The sequence below is a fragment of the Camelus bactrianus genome, chromosome 4, assembly GCF_048773025.1.
Source record: "Camelus bactrianus isolate YW-2024 breed Bactrian camel chromosome 4, ASM4877302v1, whole genome shotgun sequence".
NCBI lineage: Eukaryota > Metazoa > Chordata > Mammalia > Artiodactyla > Camelidae > Camelus > Camelus bactrianus.
The window spans coordinates 76927264-76946680 of record NC_133542.1 but is presented as its reverse complement, the minus strand read 5'-3'; the positions used below and the strand labels follow the sequence as shown (position 1 = coordinate 76946680).

The 19417-nt window shown below is 60.1% G+C and overlaps 1 protein-coding gene across 2 annotated transcripts in view; it reads right to left on the bottom strand.

Annotated features, from left to right (window-relative positions):
- The window catches only part of OLFM1 (olfactomedin 1), a 35696-nt gene that overhangs the window by 9670 nt on the left and 6609 nt on the right, over nucleotides 1-19417 (bottom strand). The window contains exons 1-4 of one of the 2 annotated variants that reach the window (XM_074362648.1): nucleotides 13501-13858; nucleotides 11386-11535; nucleotides 6611-6766; nucleotides 3975-4194 (exon numbers count right to left, since the gene is read on the bottom strand). In XM_074362648.1, the coding sequence (XP_074218749.1) occupies nucleotides 3975-4194; nucleotides 6611-6766; nucleotides 11386-11535; nucleotides 13501-13650 (676 nt within the window). In that variant the 5' untranslated portion in view covers nucleotides 13651-13858. Of the gene's footprint in view, nucleotides 1-3974; nucleotides 4195-6610; nucleotides 6767-11385; nucleotides 11536-13500; nucleotides 13859-19417 lie in introns of those variants that run through there. The other variant, XM_074362650.1, reaches the window with a different exon arrangement.

Genomic DNA, 19417 nt, shown 5'->3' with positions numbered 1-19417 from the left:
CAGGTGCCCAGCAGAGGAGGCTGGGCTCCCACACAGCTCAGCCAGCTGGGAGGGCCTGAGCCCAGCAGGCTGGGGTGGGTCTCGGGGGGGCCGCCCGCCGAGCTGGCTGGGAGCGTGGACAAAGCAGGGCCCCCGTGGCTGAAGTCACCTGCCTCTTGCTGTTCCTAGAAGGAGGCCATGTCTGAACGACAGCCCAGGTGATCTCCCAAAGGGGCCTGGAGTGACATGCCCACGGAGCACGCAGGCCAGAGACCAGACTGAGGGGGCTGAGTGCCCCACAGCAGGCGGACTGGTCCTGGGACTGCCTGGCCTCCGGGCGCATCTCCCTTGGCCCCGGCTTTTGCCCCTTAAAGACTAGGGACAGTTAAGCCGGAAGAGTTTGCAAAGCTGGCAGCTTAGACAGACTAACGTCCCTGCAGACGAAGCGACCCGGCGGGCAGCAGCCTCCCTGCACACAGGCCGCACGACCAGGCCCAGGCCGGTTGGAGACCTCTCGCCATGCGAAACCCCGAGCACTACCGGGAAGGAACCCAGAGGGCCTGCCTGATGCCTGCCGGGACCCCCCGAGGCCGTGCCGTGAGCAGCACTTGGACTTGGGTTCCCTGCCTCCCTGCTATTCTATGCGTCCCCCGCAGACAGAGACTGAGGCACCCTAAACTTCTCTCTCCATCCTGAATGCAAAACCCGCGTGTGCCAAGTCATCCACTATGCTCGGAAGCAGCTCACTCACCAGCTCCATCCAAGTCCCAGGGCGGAGGTAAGGGCCCCTCTCTCTGCCGCACTGACCCTTCCTGCGGAGGCTGTGAGCACTGGGGTCCCAGGACGGTCCAACCCGGGGAAGCCCTGAAATCAGCTGGCTTCCCGTGTCTTACAGACGAGAAAGCTGAGGCCTGACACTGACAGGCGTGTGCCATGCCCCGGCCAGGCGGCCGGGCCGAGTGGGGTTTTGTGCTGATCTTAAGTCTCCGGTGTAGGAGCTGGGCTGTGCTCTGCAGGCTCTCCGTGGGGTGACGGTAAAAGCTCAGGGGGACGGGGTCGCCGGGCAGCTCTGCTTCTCCCTCTCTCGGGAGCAGAGGAGCAGCGGAGGAGCCACGAGGACCTGCCTCCCGAGAGGACGCCCGGAGAGACAGCCCAGAGCCCAGTTCTAGAGCTCGGAGTTTCAGGTTCCAGTTCTGGCCGTCAGGAAAAAACATACAATCCCGTGGAGAGAGGGCTTCTGAAATGGAAGCAGGGAGCCAGCAGGACCAGCCATCCGTTTTTTTTTCTCCCAGAGTGTGTTCTGGGGTCAGGAATCTCAGCAACATGGATTTGGGGACAAGGAGGGAACTGATCACGGCACCTCTGGGGAGCTGTGGAGGGACCCTCCCTGTCCTCACACCAGGGGGCAACCAGACGCTGCTCCCTAGACCAAGGCCTCTACCAGCCGGCCTCGGACCCGGGGGCGGGAGCGGGGGCGGGGAGGTGGGGGGGAAGGGCCTGCTGCCCCCCAGAATCTGCCACCCCTTCAGACGTCCCCCCTACCCAGCCCCGCCCCGGTGCACGTGCTGGCCTCCCCGTTTCCCGCTCATCCGCAACCTCCCTGCGAGGAGACTGCTGCTAAGATGGCAGTATTTGCACGGCCAAAATAAAGACTAAATCAGGCGGCCACAGGACGTCAGTTGGGTCTGTTACTGAGCTTGAACGGAAACCTAGGAAAAGGGAGAAACAGTGGCAGCTAAATCCCCCTACCGACCGGCGGACCGACTGACCCACCCACCTACCTACCATCCGTCGGCTTACCTCCCTCCCTCCCTCCCTATCCTGGCTGTCTCTCCATCTACCAATCACACCTGCCTATCTTTCCCTACTACCTATGTGCCTACGTGTCCGGCCACCTCCTACTCTGCGCCGGGCACAGTGCATAGCCCATGATGTGAGTAGTGTCCGTGGACTTGCACAGGGACCCCAGGGCACAGGGACCCCTATACCTTCCTTTTACAGATGAAGAGGTGGCTGAAATGCGAAGTGGTCAGTGTCTTGGGAGAGCCACATGGCCAGCGAGTGCCACTTACTATGTTAGGACACTGCCTCCCCCAGGCCGGGGGTTCTCCGTATGACATCCGCCCGAATCACCACTGGTTAAAGACAGATCCCGCCCACGGCCCCTGCAGACTCAGCGGGTCCATCTATAGGTCAAGGTCTTTCTGAAGAAGGAATTAAGCTCAGAGGTGAAACCCCACACTTACTCCAAAAATAGGCCAAGTTTGGACGGGAAGGCCGGGCGACCGGGAGGGGCGGCAGCCTCTCGGAAAGGCCCTTAGCTTGTCATCAGCTGTAACTCCTCACTCTGAATTTCCGTCTTGCTCCCTGAGCATTGGGAAGTGTGGAGGTTTAATCTTGGCTTCTCGCTAGTCTACATGGTCTGTCTACCAGGGAGGGGAAAGGCTGCTGTGGGGAAGTAAGTAGCAAAGGAATTCCCCTCCCTGGATTTCTCAGAGGCTGAGACACCCGGTGGGAGTGGCTGGAGGGTCTGGGGAGCTGAGGGGGGACCAGGGCCCTCCTGGGCAGAAGCCCAAAGACAGTGCCCAAGGAGGGTGGTCATACAGCAGCCCACCGTCGCGGACAAGCCCGAGAACCAGGACCATTCTGAGCGCTCCCACTGACTGCCGGATTGTCAAGATGGGAAGGGCTGGTAGAGACCGCCTGGCCCAGACCCCTCCGGGACAGTCCCAGGTCACCCAGCCCCGGGCACACCAGGACTTGGGCGCCGTGACCGCGTGTGACAGACCACGGCAGACGGCCCCTCACGTGACGCAGCCAGCGTGTACACATCACGACGGATTCGCTCTCACACGCCCGTCACTGTCCTCTCCGGGGCCGGGAGCTTCAAAGCTTACGCCTTTACTAGGGCACCTGGAACAGCACTAAAAATAACCCAGACCTGGGAACCTGCTGAAGCAGAAAGGCTGGCCGACTCCAGCTCCCTGCCCTTTGAACATTCTCTCCCTTCCACTGAACAGCACTGGGGATTCTTTTAGAAGTGTTTGTTCTTCGGGGGTGTTTTAAGTTTATAATAAGGCATTTGTAGTGTGTGTGTGTCGGGGGGGCAGACAAAAAGGGATGAAGTTATTGTTCACTCCAGTGGGCATTTCGCAAAGGATTGTTCCTTCTCAGGGAAAGAGGGGGCAAAATAAAAGTACAAAAAAAAGGGGGGATGAAGGGAGAACATCAGGCAAAGCCTAAGGAAACATCTTCATCAAACAGCATCACCCGAAAAGCTACCCTAAGTTGCTCTAAAAAGTGTCCAATATGAAAACGAACCACCTTTGTGTTAGGAAACAGCTGGGGAGCAGGGCCGGCAAATCTTTCCTAAGGAAAGCTAAAAATGGAATCGGGATTTAAAATGGGCGATTTAAAAGTGGACTCAGACGCTGGCACGCCGAGGTTTGTTAAAGCAGCTAACAGGAGAGCTGGTAAGTCGAGTGGGTATCAGCCAGGAGTAAGGCTCCAGCGGCGCCAGGAGCTGTCAGCCCTCGTCCCACCCCTTCCAGGCGCCAGGAGGGACTCCCTTCCCACCGTGAGAGGCAAGCCTTGCACGGCGAAGTGATCGAATTTTATGCCTGATTGGCTATCTCAGGGAGGTCCCTCGGCCCTCGTTCCCAAGCTGGAGGGAATCTGAAATGTGTGCCTCCAGCCCTATGAAACGTGTGTCTTAAACAGTCACCCCAGCACACACGTCCACACACGCACACGCACACACACGCACAGTCTTCAGATGGTGCGTGACGTCTGCCGTCACCCTGTCTTCCCACAGGGCAGCGCGGCGGGCCTGCGAGCCGGCCTCTGCGCGCCGCCTGCGCTCCTGCTGTCTCTCGGGGTAGCCGGGCCCAGGAGCCCGCGGGCGCTGTCCGCTTCAGCACCACTCCCTAAGCCTGTGCGAGCTGGGCGGGGCGGCGGGCGGGGCGGCGCCGCGCCCCGCAGGGTTCTGGGCCTACCTAGTTTTTGCATGCATGCACGGAGCCTTTCTTCAAGATTGGACACTCTGCTCTGAAGTTCATCGTAGTCATAGGCGCCAATTTCCTCTTGCAGCTCGTTAAGCACTGACGTCAGATTCTGGACCTCCTCTTTAAACTGCAATACCAATTTGGCATCGGCCTTGTACTCTTCCAACACAGGGATCAAAGGCCTAAGTTCATCCATTTTCGCTTTTATTGCCTGCAAGGTTAAAATAAGCTGGGTTCAGTGCGATGCGTGCAGAAACTTGTACCTCCCTGCCTTGGCCTGGCTTCTCCCTGGGCGAGGGAAAATGTGCACACTCCTGCTTTATTTATAGGTTTATTTATTCTGGTCCAGAGGAGTTAGAAGAGCATATTAAACAGTCTTCAGAACACCAACATATTTGGGAAAGGTCTTTATTGTCAGTTTAGAATGCAACATCTTAAGGTTACATGCTTTAAGTCACATACACAAAGTTTCTTTTTTTTTCTTTTTTTGTTTTTTGTTTTTGTTTTCAAAAAATGCATTGACAAGGGTTCAGACTATTCATGAAATGCATCTACAGTCGCATGCAGGAGAGATCCTGGTTGTGCTCAGGCTCCTTAGGGACATGGTGCTAAGTACTGGGAAGTGATAGTAAAAATGCAGGGCGCAAAAAAGCTCTCTGTCCTCTGTCAGGGTTACATGGGAGTGGACTGCTTCTTCAGTCACTGCAGCATTGAAAAAACTCTTTTAAGTTAGCCCTGCAAGCAAGAAAACGAACACTGTTGAGGAACTAGCTCACTAACCTGCCTTCAACAGATAGCTACTGACAGACAGAGATTTTCATGGTCACTTAAAAAAAAAAATCACACTGCAAGGCTCGAGTTAACCCAGACAAACTGCTTGAACAGGTACTCAGATGCCCTGACAGCAATTTCTGCTGAACGTGTTTAGTCAGCTAAAGGGAGGTCAAAGCAAAGGCCGCGTTCCTTCCCCCGGAGCCACAGGCCCAGATCTGGGAGCCGGGACAGGGGCCTGTGTGGATGGTGCTTGCCAAGGCGAGCTAGCCCCAAACTACTGAACACACCCCTGTCCTCAGAGGAATCAGTCCACCCCAGGGAAGGGGGTGCTGGCCTTCCGAGGAGAGACATGAGCTCTTTTCGGTTGGGCAGGTCAGAATCTCTTCTCGAGATAACTCGTGGTGCATGTCAGAAGCAAGGACATGCCCACCTGCGTCCACCAGGAGCCGTCAGCTCATCTCTCCTCCCCAGGATCAGCCAGCTTTTATTTTATTTATGAGACAGATTTATAACTTCATTAGCTGGCCGTTTCGTCTATAGACTGTATTGCTTTTAAAAGCGAATTAGGTCTTGCCTCATGCAGGGAGCACATCAAAGGAAAACATTAGCATAAAAAGGACGGGAAGACAGAGCATCAGCGTTTCCTGGTCCAGGGGCTGTGGAATCTGACCCGCTCATTTACATCTGGGCTGGGTTTCTAATTAACATGCATGTATACCTTAATTAAGGTGCATATAATTTGTCAATTTAGTCATTTCGAAGCTGAGTAAACTCCAGGTGTCTATATACATACTCGTACATATGTATATATGGCGTCAGGTCAAACCAGCTCCAGAGTTAGGTGGAGAAAAGGCACACTTGCTGGGAAGCGGGAAGGGTGTTGGTGTCCCTCCCCCCGGCACACGTACAGTGCGCCTCGTCACAGCTAAATGAGGTCAGATGTGAAGAGCTGCCCAGAGCGAGCCCTGCTCAGCAATGGCTCTAATCAATTAAGCTAATCCTGGGCTAATGTGATTCACCTGCAGCAGCTGTGGCTCGCCAAGGACCAACCACATCCCTTCTCCGCTAATCTGGGACTTGGCTGGAGAAGCCGGGCCCTGGGACCCTGGCCTTGGAAGCTAATAGGCGTGAAAACCGCATTTCAACTTTGCCCCTTTCGAGGTAAATTTCGCCAAACCAGGGCGACTGCAGGCGGCCTCTCTGTTTCCAAGGACAGCTGCCTTTGGCGAGGCAAAGAGCAGTGCTTACTGAGCTCCTCCCCACCCCCAAATTATTGCTATTCTGGAGGGAGAGGGGGAACATGAAGGGAAACACACCTGGTCTCAGGGAGGGGGAAGGAGGGGAGAGGAGAAGGGGGAGAAAGAGGAAGAGGAGGAAGGGGAGGGAGGAGGGGGTGAGGAAGAAGGCAGATGGGGGAAGGGGGAGGGAGAGGGAGAGGAGGGGTGGAGGGAAGAGGATGGGGGAGGGAGGGGGAGGGGAGGAGGGTGAGGCGGATGAGGAGGGAGGAGGAGGGGGAGGAGGAGGAGGCAGGAGGAGAGGGGTGGGGGAGGGAGGAGTGGGGGAGGGAGGAGGGGGGGAGGGAAGAAGATGTGGGAGGAGGGGGAGGAGGGAGGAGGAGGGGGAGGAGGGGGAGGAGGGAGGGGGAGGGAGGAGGGAGGAGGAGGGGAGGAGGGAGGAGAGATGAGGAGGGGGAGGGGAGAGGATGGGGAGGGAGGGGGAGGGGGAGGGGAGGAGAGAAGAGGATGGGTGAGGGAGGGGAGGGGGAGAAGATGGGGAGGGGGAGGAGGGAGGAGGAGGGGGAGAGGTGGGGAGGGAGGAGGAAGGGGAGGAGGGAGGAGGAGCAGCACACATACCTTGAACTGCCTTGCCAGGTGTTGCTTATGACTCTCCTCCACCTGTTTGAACTTGGACTCCAGTCCTTTCATCTGGTTCTCCATCTTCTCCACGTACTGCAAGTCTCTCTGAGTCCGCCTGTCCAGGACCTCTATGGATTGAGACATGTTTTGCACCTGTCAAAAAGGCAACGGGTTCAAGAAAGGAGCTGCAGCAGGTGCCCAAAATCTTATTTGCCTCCTAATACGCAAAAGCGACCACGGATGACCAGCCCAGGGAGCGGAAGCAGCCGGCGTGTGATTTACTAGTTAATCATCCAGCAGAGCAAACTGGTTGGGTCAGCGCTTCCTCTGACGTGCTCTTATAACCAGGGGTGCAGGAGCCTCCGGTTCCTCACCGGTCACAGCTCCAGGCATGTGGCTTTGGGTGATTTATTTCTTTTTTAGGGAGAGATGATCGTTTCTAGTCTTTTTATTCGGCAGGATGAAGTCAGCCAGGCAGGCATAAACACCAACGAAGACGAACAGTGTCGCTGGGCTTCCCCCAGCTCCTCTGTCCCCCTAGACCTCACTGGCTGTCTTGCTGGGAAGGCTGCCTGTGTAAGCGCAGTGCGCGGGAAGCAGGGACCGGGCTCCCTGATTTGGCATCTTGCACACCATCCATCACGCCCCACAGTATCATAGGCAGATGACTGCTCTGCAAACGTGTACGTTCAGAGCACAGAGTCAGGAATCAATCACCCAGCAAATGAAAAATCGCTGTTTTACATCTTCACGGGCAGATCTGAATTGAGTCTAGCCTCAAGATGGAACTTTAATATTCAACAGGATTCCAGAGAGCTTAAAAGAAAAACAGTTTCAGTGCAGCCACCTGCCAGTGCGTTTTATTTTCAGGAAACTGACTGGCGCTTCCGGGCAAATGGGCTCGGGGCTGTGGGGAGGCGCGGCGGGGCTCAGGGTCACTGCAGCATGGTTTGGGTCATTTTTGCAGAAAATAATCCAATTACTAGGGGAACGATGCTTGCATTCCACAAATCTTCATTTCTGACTTTTTGCTGGATTTGAAAATACCCCCCTTTTAGGAACAAAATCACTTGGGTCCCAGTCTTCCCTCTGCCTGGTCAGTAAAAGAGGAGATGGCGGTGTGGCGTGTTCCTCTTACGGCACATCCTCCACCCCCGCAAATGAAAAAGAGAGAGCGCGACCAAAGGCTCTCAGTCGGAGAAACCGGGTACTGCTCACCTCAGCACTGAACAACGCCTGGACTTTATGGCTCATTATTTGAAAGTCACACGCGAATTCGGTTTAAACATTCAGGCTTGTAAGACACAGCATGTGCTGACTCGGACTCCTCCTGCTCTGTTCCCTTTAGCTGTTTTCCGGGAAACTGAAATATATTTGCTTCGCTACCTCGAGTCTCCCTGTCCCCACTCAACTGTTGGCCCCACCATTTTGAAGAACTGCAGACTTCTTTGAGAAAAGTTGTCTTTCCTTTATCCTTCCAGGCCCAGCCCAAATGCCACCTCCTCCAGGGAGGCTTCCCTGATGCGCCAAGCCAGAAGGGGCTGGGCACTGCTTGGAAACACCATCATCTTGTTGGCACAATGCTTGCACACAGCCGTCTCTACTGCCTTCCTGGACCGCACCTGTTGCCCATTGCAAGGCCCCGCACCTAAGGCCCAGCCTTACCGTGGGAGCTCAGTCAAGACTCCTACCGCCAGGGGGTACGATTCCCGAAATGACTGAGAACCCACATGGCTGCGGACTCAGGTTTGCTGAGCCGAAGTTGCTGAACCCACGTGGCTTCAGCCTCGTTTCTGAGGGGGCCACGCACGGCACGCTGGGCTGTTCATTAGCCAGAGAAGGAATGCTTTTAGCAAGTTAAAAAATTTCAAATTAAATCTTTTTTTAATTAAAAAATTGTTTTTTTGGGGGGGGGGTGGAGGAGTAATTAGGCTGATTTATTAAATAGAGGCACTAGGGATTGAACCCAGGACCTCACCCATGCTAAGCAAGCCCTCTACCACTGAGCGCTATCCTCCCCCTTGACTTAAATCTTAAATTTAGAAAACAAATCTTAAAGATGCCAAGCAGCTCAGTGGCCTTAAAACACAATACATGCCTTCCTACGGTCCTTCCCACAGGGTGCGGGCTTCCCTTTCTGGCCAATCACAAAGCAGATCACGGAGCCCCGGGGGTTGGGGGCAGTCACTCCCTGATCACAGTCTAGAACCTCCTCCTCCGCACGCGTCCTGTCTCCTACCTGTAGGACATGCCCCTGAGAGGCCAGCTGAGGAGCTCAAGGTCACACAGGTGCCAGATGCACAGGCTAACCCCCACCCCGGGTGGCGGCAGGTGCTGGGGCGAGGGGCGGTAGCAGACACACCTGGCCCAGAGGGGACGACTGCCCTCTCAAATCCATGGACTGATTTCTACATTCCAGGCACATTCTATGCTGAGCCCCCCATCTTACTTATCCCTGGGAGGTGGGTACTATTTCAAGTCCCATTTCACACATAAAGGAGACCAAGGCTCAGAGAAGCTAAGTGACCAGTCTCCTGTCACACAGCAGACAGCCACCACGCAGGGCCTGGACTGGCTCCGAAGCCTCCGCTCTCAAGCTCTGGGCTGAGTGCATCTTCAGAGAGGACAGGGCCTGGGGTCCTCGCCCGCCCTTGGCGACCCAGGGCTCCTCAGGCCCAGCCCTGGGGGGCTATCACGACACACTGGTGCCCGGCTCCTCCCAGGACTGCAGGTGGGCTAAAGTCAGGGCCTCTGGGCCTGGGACCCACGGCTCTGCCCTTGGAAGCTCCCCAGGTGGGTTTTCAGGGGACTCCAGGCAGGAAAAACCCGCACAACTGGGACCCCAGCCTCGGGGACAGAACAGGAGCTCAGATGGTGCTGGGCGCACCCCTACCTCAGCCCAGCTCGGCCGCTCAGGCCGGAAAGGGGAAGAGGAGGCAGGCTGGGGGCCTGGGGGGCTGGGGGGCTGGGCCGAGCAGCCCCGCCCCTCCCGCGAGGCCGCAGCAGCCGGCGGCCAACAGCGGCTCCTGCCCTGGAAGCCCTCAGGGAACGCGGGGCCCACTAGGGTGTAAAACAGGGCTTTACATTTTTAAGCAGTGATGCTGCGGTGCACACAGGCCGGAAGGGGGCTCCAAGCCTGTGTTCCCAGGGGCTCACAGAGCTTTCTGGAACCCTCTGAGCGCCTCGTCCCAAGGGTTTGGGGGCTGCCCCCACCTCCTGGCAGCCTGGCGGCCCCTCCAAGCACCACCGCCCTCCTCTACAATTCTGAATAATTAAAGGCCCAGTTAGACTTTGGTCTAGTTTGGTGTTAATAAATGTGGAATCTGCTCAACATATCTTTCTTTAATTCTGATAAAGCGGTGTACCGGGGGCCTGCAGGTGGCGGAAGACAGAGCACACAGCTCCTGGGGGGGAGGGGGAGCCCAGCCGCCCTGGCTGCTCCTCGCCCCTCCCGCCTCCCCGGCCCCTCAGCTCTCAGCCGCCCTCTCCCTCCACAGCTGAAGAAACCAAATCCAAGAAAGGCACCTGGTTACCGGGACCTGTGTGAGGGCTGCGGGGTGAGCTGGGCTCGAACTGAACCGGACCGAGCCTGGCCCGGCGACGCGGCCCTCCACCGGCCGCCGGAACTCCCCGTGTGGCGTCACGGGGCTGTGTGCGCGCGCGTGATGTGCAGGGGGTGCGTGTATGTTATGTGTACTTGTGTGTGGTGTGTGTGAGTGAGAAGCGTGCGTGGGGTGTATGTAGTGTGTAATGTGTGTGTGGTGTCTGTGTGTGTGTGACATTTGTGTGTGGTTGTGTGACGGACGTACACATGCTGTGTGATGTGTGTGCTGTCTTCGTGCCGGCGGGTCCGTCAGCATTTGTGCGTGGTGTGTGGGAGGTGTGACCCCTCTCTCAGGGCGCTAAGGGTCCTGATACAACATGTGTGCTCTTCCTGGGGGAGGGTGCTGAGTGGAGCAGAAGGACCACCCATTCCTCCTTCTCCCCTGAGTGGCCCCCAGGGGACCTGACCCTCGAGGTACCTGAAAGCCCAGGGTTCCTGGGGCAGGGGGGGCCGGGAGGCTGGGAGCGAAGCCAGGCGAGAGGCTGGCCCCAGGGCTGGGAGGGGCTCCCCTGCTAACCAGCTGTTTGGCTTGGGACGGTCAGTCTACCTCCCTGGACCCAGAGCCCCTCTTCTAAAAATGGGGTGAAAATCTCACCAGCTTCACCTGGTTCTTGTGAAGCTCGAGTGAAATAACGGAGGCTAGATGCATCTGCAGATCGCACGCGCCATTCCCAGGTGGGTTACAAAGGCGACAGTTTCATCTGCTTTTGCACCCAGAAGGCAGTCCCCGGGGGTGGGGGTGAACGCCTGGCCGGGCTGTCACCAGGTCAACCACTCACAAGGGGGGCAAAGACCAGGGGAGCTCCCCCAGGCGCTGCTCCGTGACAGCGCGGAGCCCTCTGGACCACAGACGTGGCAGGACTGGGAGACGGTGGTGCGGGGTGGAGCCCTGCGTGGCCCCTCTCTACACCCACGTGGCTCCTCAGTGGGGCTATTGGCCTCCTCCTGGGCCACCTTAGGGAGTCTCCATCCATTCATTCACCCATCACTTCATTCACAAATATTCCCAGTGGGGTCGTGCCAGGGACGAGTGAGGCCTTGGAGCTGGGACGAACCCTGCAGGCTGGCCACGCCCTGCTGCCGGTGTGGGCGTGGGCAGGCACGCATGCGCGCCTGCGCACGTGTGCGCGCGCACACACACACACACACACACACTGCACAGACTCACCTTTTCCAGCAGCTGCCTCAGCTGTTTTGTGCGGGCATCCCGTGAACACATAGTCTGCTGGGGGGCGACCACCGTGCAGATACACCTGCCCTCGCTGTCCTGGGCAGAGCTGTACACCTGCCAGCTCTCCTCAGGGTTGGTGGGCAGCACCTGGAGAGGCGGCAGGCGGAGGAGGGAGAGGGAGGGGGGAAGTGAGACCATAAAGTAGCACGTGACTATCCACATCCACCCCCGGGGAAGGGCGGAAGGAAGTGGTCCAAGGACACGTGTCTACCCTGGGGAGGACGGGGTCCCCGGGAACACAGACCGTCTCCCATCAGGAGCCCCAGGGCTGGAAGGCAGTCACACAGGTAGAGCTCTTTAAAAATTGTTTTCTAATCCAAGGGAGTTTTAAATTTAGGGGATGTTTGGAGTCTTGGCATCTGACCAAATTCACACGTTGGGTGGAAGGGAGGGTGACCAGAGGCTGCAGGCTGGCTGAGCAGCAAGCAGGACAGCAAGTGGCTGGCTGACTCACAGCGGGCACGTAATTCAGAAATCAGATCTCCTCCCGTAAGTGGGGGGGGGGGGCTGGCGCAGCCTCGCTCGGCTGCTCCCTGACGCTGGAGATGAAGGGCCCGAGGTAAGAGCCCGGAGCCAGCAGCCTGTTAGCCCAGAGCTGCAGCGACCCCAAGCCTGGGCCACATTCCCGCTGGCAGCCCGGCCGAGGCAGTCCCTGCCCGCGAGGATGCCGGGCTTCCAGCTCCACGCAGGCTGCCACCCACGAGCCATTTGGAGGATGCCACCAAGTTGCTGGTGACATGTTGTGCAGGGGTCACACCCAACCTCAGTCCCGAGGTGTGCCCAAGGACCGCCACGAAGCCAGAGCTGATGTGGCTGGTGTCACCTTGCAGCCCAGCGCAGGGGTCCCCACCGGCAGGGACACGGGCAGGCACTACTGTCGGAAAACACTCCCCGAGCCCAGACCTGCAGCCTGCCCAGTCGCCTCAGGCCACCTCCCTGCTATTTTTAGCGCGGGGCGGGGAGGAGAAGTTGGGCGGAGGGAATCCATAGTAGATGCATTTCATTTCATTCATTTCTAACCCCCGAGCTCAGGACCCACAGGCAGGAACAAAGTCGTTAGGAAGAAAACGCTGCATGCAGTTCCCAAAAGAGCAGGTGAGGTGGACGGATGACAGCTCGGGAGGGGTCGCCATGAGACCTCCTCCCAGAGCACTGCGCCCTTGACAGCCGAAAGGGAGCGGGAGAGGAGACGAGTGTCCTTCACCTCTCCTTTTGGCTTAGAAGGAGCGGGCCTGGGGCGCGCCCCTTCCTCCGCGCGCACCGCCACCGCCGCCGGCCGCTCCGGGGTGGTTCCTCTGCCCCCGCTCCAGCCACCGCCGAAGTCAGCCCTGCCCAGAGGCGGTCTGGGCCGCCGGCCCCCTCCCCCAAGGCGCCGAGAAGGGAGAAGCGTTTCAGCGGCAGGGTGGGAGGGGGGCGCGGAAGTCGACGGGCAAGCCCAGCAGCTGTGGCTCCGGGGCCCCGCCCGGCCCCTCTGCACCCTCCGCCAGCGGGGGACCCACGGACATCTGCACGGGGACGAGAGGCGAAAGGTGCCTCGGGACTTTGAGGGCAAGAGCCCCTCGGCTCCCCGCCCGGGCCCCACTCCGGCCGGTCCAGTCCGGCTTTTGCAAAGTAGGGCGCGCTCAATCCCGAGCCCTGGCTGGACCCAGCCGGACCGGGGTCGGTCGCGTCTCCACCCCTCACTTGCGGAGTGACCTTGGACAAGTCCCCAAGACCCCTGCCTCAGTTTCCAAACCTTATCAACGGGGACTCATTAGTTGATTGAGGACTCCAAGCCTCTGAGTCCCTGAGCTGCTACACCCGCCCCGCGAGGGGACCAGGCAAAGGCAGGAAGCGTCTCCCCGAGGGCGCCGCAACCGGAGGAGTGGCCGGGGCTAGGGGCGCAGGGAGCGGGGTCGCCACCGCAGCGCGCACGAGCCGCCTCGGGTCCCCTGCGCGTGCCCTTGCCCCCGCGTGCCCTGCTCCCCGCGCGGCGCCCGCCCGGCCCGGGGCTGGGGACGGGGAGGGAGACGGGGAGGAGGACCCGCCAGGGCGGGCAGCGGGCGCACTTACGCCGGTGCTGCGGTCGAGCGTCCCGCCGCTGGCCGCCGAGAGCTTGGTGGTGTTGAGGCCCACCAGCGAGGGCAGCGTCTGGGACATCCAGTTGGTGATCATGGCCATGGTGCTCAGCACAACCCCGATCTTGAGCAGCGGCACCGACATCGCGCCTCGAATGCCTCCTGCGCCCGCGCCGCGCCGGCGCCGGCTCCACGCCACGGGCAGCCTTCAGGCGGCGGGCACCGCGGCGGGCAGGGGCGCCCGGCCGTGTCCCCGCGCCCCCTCGGCCCGCCTCCGCCCGCCCGCCGCCGCCGCCCCGCGCTCCCTGGCCATGGCCGCGCCGCCTCGGGCGCCCAGGAGAGTGGCCGCCTCGCCGCTGCTCACCGTCCGCGGCTGTCCGCCCGCCCGCCCGCCCGCCACCCGCCGCCGGGAAGGGCCGCTAGCTCCGGTTCCTGCTCTGGCTCTGAGCGCCGCGCGGGCTGAGCGCGGGGGCCGCGGCCGGGAGGCGGGGACACGGCCGGGCGGCGGCCGACGCAATCTGCCCAAGAAATGGGTGGATTTTTCCTCTCCACTCCGGCTCCCCGCCGCCCCCTGGCTGCTGGCAGCGAGGTCTGCAGAGCCCTGTCACCCAGGAGTTGGGAGGGGGTGATCCCGGAGGAAAGAGACCGCTGCCCCCTTGCAAGTCATCGAAATCTGCCTGCCGCCTGGCCTTGGCACAGGGGCTGGCGGCTGCCCTCCCACCCTCCAGGCCTTCGGCGAGCAAGGCCCAGGCAGCCCTGAGACCCCCCAAGGGCTCGCTCTGCCTCCCTGCAGGGGACTTGCTTTGTGGTGACTCCAGGCTCCTGCCAGCCCCGCTGACCCTGAAACCCAGCCCAGAGGGCGAGCTCCTGGCCCGCTCCCAAAGCAGCCTCTGGTGGGGGGGGGGGGGCTCCATCCCCAGCGCTGGGGAGGGAGGGGCTTGGGGCAAAGGGGAAGCCCTCTGGGTAGTGCTGGGCAGCTGGAGCCCCAAGGCTTTTGCTGGCAGCTCCCGGTGCCCAGTGGGCTCCTGGGTGCAGATGTGAGGGGTGCGCGCACGCAGGAGGGGTGCAGGAGTGGGGGGCTTTGGGTCTCAGGCCTCCTGGCACTGCTACTAAAGTGGCCCCACCAGCGATGAGTGTGGTGCAGGAGGGGCCCTGGTTAGGGACCTGGGGCCTGGGGCGGGGGTTCGTGTCCTCTCTGGCTCCCCCTGGGGCGGGGGTGGGCCTGGTGCCCCGGCATTGGGGCAGGGGAGGCTGGCGCGAGCCCCCAGCCCTGGGCGGCATCGGCGCCAGAACACGTGTAAGGCCCCCTGGGAGCGCAGGCCTGACCGGGTCACACATCGTAACAGGGCTTCGCGCGGCTCCTAGTGGGGGTCGAGAGCGCTTCCCTGGGCCTCCCATTCAGCTTCCCTGGCATCTGGGAAGCCCCCACCCCGGCAGCACTCTGCTCTGCCTGGCGAGAATTAATCTCCCTTCCCAGGTGGGGACTGAAAGGGGACTTCGTGAGGAAGGGGCCGACCTTCCTGGCGCCTGCCTAAGATGGGCACCAGCTCCCCGGGTGCTCTCTGCCGCGTCCCCGTCCGCAGAGGGCTCAGCTACAGCCGGGCGCTCCAGGCCTGAGCGCTGGGTGCGAGGCCGCGGGCTGAGCGGCTCCTCTGGTTTGTTTTCCCGGTTAACGCGGGATCTGTGGCAGTGTCTGGGTTGGAAGCAGCGAATTCCAACTGCTGGGGACGGGCGCCACCTCCCAGTGCCAGCGGGAACTGCAGGCTTTGCCCAGCATCCATGCTGCTGGGGTCCTGCCCGCCGGGTCACCCATGCTCTGCCTCCTTTCTCTTTCAATAAATGTTTAACTGGGATTTAGGGCCGCAAGCTGTGCCCGCCCGAATCACTAACACCGGCTTCCCACCGCAGAAGGACACTGACCACTTATTTTGTTGGAGCAACTTCAAGTTCAGCACAACCCAATCTTCAAGACCCTCACGCCACCCCTCTTGGAAACCGCAGGTATTTGCTTACTGCCTACTAAGCGCAAGATGTGGTGGGCACAGCGCGCTGCAGACCCCAGACCCAGCCACGGCACGAGGCACAGCCTGCCGCAAGCCCCGGGACGAGAAGCAGCTCCGAAAGGACAGAGCAGATCCCCAGGCACCGTGTGTGAAGGGAAACGCCCCTGCTGCCGGCCGAGCACACGCAGGGGCATCTCAGGATGGTGGCTCCGTGTGCAGGCTCTGAGCCCTGGCTCTGCCACTTAGGGGTTGGGAGACTCTGGCCAAGGAAATTAGCCCTTCTGTGTCTCGATTTCCCCATCTGTAAAATGGGTTTAATAATAGCACCTTTCTCTCTGGGGTGTGCGAGGATTCAGTGAATCCATGCCACAACAGATGTGGCAGCCAAGGAAGGTGCCCGTCCTGGTCATCCTCGCTTTGCAGAGGCTCAAAGGTGCTCGGAGGGGACCCTCAGCTGAGTGACCGCTGGCAGAGCTGGGATTCGATGTCCCTGGAGACCTCCATCACCTTTCCTAAGAGCTGCTGTTGGCCAAAGACCACGCACCGGAGGTGCTGTTGATACAGATGGACAAACGCAGAGGAGGGACTGCTGGACCTGAAGGCAACTCCCAACACCAGGGCCGCGTTCTAGGAGAGTGAATTCCCAACAAGCAGAGAAACAAGAAACAAAACAGCCCTCCCCCCCAAAACCTTCTCCTGGTCTTGAAGAACTTCTGATACAGTTTCACGGCCGCAGTGTCCCACAGGATTTACAGTTACTCTACATTAGAACACTGCCACTGGCTGGGCGCTTCAGCGGAGGAGATGAAGCCCAGGTCGTTTGCAAGCATGAACCCAATGCGGCTGCTGGAGGCCGGAGGACCCAAGGGCTGAGGGGCGCCTTCAGCCCCCGGCCCGGGACTCCCTCCCACCATCTAGGGCACGGGCAGTTAGGGCCCGCCTGGAGACTTGAAAGCCCCGGTCATGTTTCTCCTGGGCGTGCGGCTGTGCTGTGGAGCCAGCAGGGGTTTCTGGCTTCCCGTAAGGCACGGCTGGGAAGCCGTCTTTTAAAAATGTGGCTGTGGGCTACTCGCATGGGGCCTGCCAGATGCGGGCTGCCCCTTGGACTGCCCACAGCCCTTGGGGAACTAAGCTGACCCCGCGGAGGTCAAAGCACTGAGCAGGGCGGGAGGAAGAGCTGACTCGCACCCACCCGGCCGCCTTTAAATCCTAGTCATCATCTCATGACCTGTCTGTTCTCGACAGAGAACTGAACAGAGGCTCTGTGCGCGCCCCTCCCTCCCGGGTGGAGTGTGTGGACATAGCGGTACAGCTGCTTCCTGCCCAGCTGGGAGCCTGCACCCCGGCCGCTCTAACAACTGGGAGGTTCAAGGTGGGTCACTTCCCACTCACCCAGTCCCAAACCAAGGTCCTCTCCAGCGTCTGCAACCTGTGATTTGGTAAGAAAGACTGGCTTTTAAAGAATTTGACAGGGCCGTCCAAGAACCCTCCAGCAGGTGCAGTTTAATTTAGAAGCTGCAGTGTGTCTCCAAAAGCAAACTATGGATGGTGGAAGGACGAAGGCATTTGGATGGAAGGATCCATGGCGTTGGCCAACACCAGGTGTCCCTTAGAAGGAATGTAAGCCCCGACTTCCACACGCTCTCCTCGAAGCAAGGACTCACTCACATTCACAGCTCTAAGCAACCGTCCTTACGCCCCAAGCAGGCCTCACGCCCCAGGCGCCCTCCGGCTAAGCCGTGACCTTACAGACGCCCGCTCCCGCTTACGGAGGAGGCGTTTGGGGCTTGGAAAGATGACAAGATCTGCCCAAGGTCATACGGTGAGCCAGCTGTTCCCAGGGCCGAGCCCAAAGACAGGGTCCACCTTTGCCCTCCAGAAGTCATGGTGTTTGGGTCCGTTCGAGACACCAACTGGGCAACTAGAGACCACCTTTATGGTTCATGGTCCTGGAGGCCGGACATCCGCGATCAAGGCACAGGCGTGGCACGTCCTGGCGAGGCCCTCGCTCCTGGTTCAGTGGGGGCCTCCTGCCGTGTCCTCCGTGGTGGAGGGGGCTCCCTGGACCCCCAGATGAGGCGCTGATCCCACTCGTGAGGGCAGTGCACCTCCCAAAGGCCCTCCTCCTCGTGCCGTCCTCTTTGGGGGTTAGGATTTCAACATACGAAACGCGGTAGGGGGGACAAAAACATTCAGACCATAGCATGAGCCACGGCGAAATCTCTCAAGTTGAGGGAGCAGTGTGATCTGTGTGGCCACAGACATCCACCAGCTGTGTGATTCCATGGGGCACGGTGCCCCGGGCATTTCTGCCGGAGCATCCCTGGGTCCTGGTCAGCTAAGCCCCTGGGAGGGCGGCGAGGTCTTCCCTCCCCACCGTGGTCCCCAGCAGAGCCTGCAGGCTGCGTCACCTGCCGAGCTCCTTGTACCGGCCAGGGTTCTGTCCTCGCACCAGCCCAAGCCAGCCTTGACCTTGGTGGGTCTGTGCAGATTCACCAGCGCACGTGAAAACAAGAGCGCCGACTTCCTCAGCCGCTGGTTTCACGGCTCTGAAAATGAGGACTGACGTTACATAAGCCTGCAGGCATCCTCCTGCCTACAGCCCTGTCGTTCTTCTAAGGGACGGCGCACGGGGGTGGGTGCGGTACCACACGAAGCCCGTCACTGCTGTGGGGCGAGCGAGGAGGCATGTCCGACTGTCTCTGATCCACGGACAAAAACTGAGGTCCACGGAGCGGGCACTTGCTGGGAGCAGCACCAGCCCTGCTGCTCCTTGGCAGAGACATCCCCAGAGGACAAAGTTCGACACCCCTTTGCTGTTTAAGACTATGCGCATGTTCCTCATGCTGTGCGCACAGAGCCTGGGGGTGGACAGCCGGGGGGGGGGGGGGGGGGGGACAAAGGAGGAGGCGGGAGAGAGACAGATGAGCTGGGCGGCCCTCTACTCCCTCCATCCCGCACAGGCCCTCCCTTCTACCTTCTTGTGGGAGGAAGGGTAGCCTTGGAGCAGGGGAGGACCTGGTCTCGGGCTGGGGAAACCTGGGGGCGCCCATGGGGATCTGGAACCAGCAGCCACGGGGACCACCATGGCCGTCCTTCCTTCCTCGCCCACTCGGGTGCACGGTCCCTCTGGCGCCTGGATGCATGGCCTCTAGTCAAACCCTAGGATGGGGGCCACCTCCCTGAGGGAGGGGCTCTGCCGACGCTGCGACTGCCCCAGGGCCAGCGCCCGTCCAAGTGCTCTGTCCGTCCAGAGTCCAAGGCCACCCCGCCTCCTCCCACACTCTCTGCTCTGGCTCCGGAGAGTTCCACACTCCTTTCCTGAATGCTGCTTCAGACTGCCACGTCCAGACCAGGGGGAGCCACAGCCCCATCTTGTCCGGGTTGCCCCAACAGAAATGGGGTCCAATTCTGGGAGTGGCGGTTTGAAGAACAGAGACAGGAGAGTTCAGCAGGCAGCTGGTCCTCCGGGCTGAGCGCATGGTTTCGGGGCCCCACAAAAGTTACCGTTCCCCACTTTCCATCTAAGGGAACTGATCATAGCTGGTGAGGACAGGCTTGTTTTTGCTGAGTAAGTCATTGATCCTGACATGAATTAGAAGGCGGCATCATTACAAAACATCAAAGGGTCCACTCCGGGGTCCAACTGGCGATGCATGAGACACCCCAGAATGGAACACGTGCTCAGAGCAGAGGTCTTGGAGCTGCCTGATTCTAGAGGCTCCCATGTGGGGCCACTCCGGGAGCACACACTCCACCCTCACACGTCACCAGCATCTCAAACCGACGAGGACCCCTGCCCACTGAGACCAGACTTGGCCGCAGAAACCTGGGCACCTCCACCCAGGGCTGGGGTTGTCTCTGCAGAAACCCCGGGAGCTGTTCATGGAGTAACTCGGCGGACGCCCT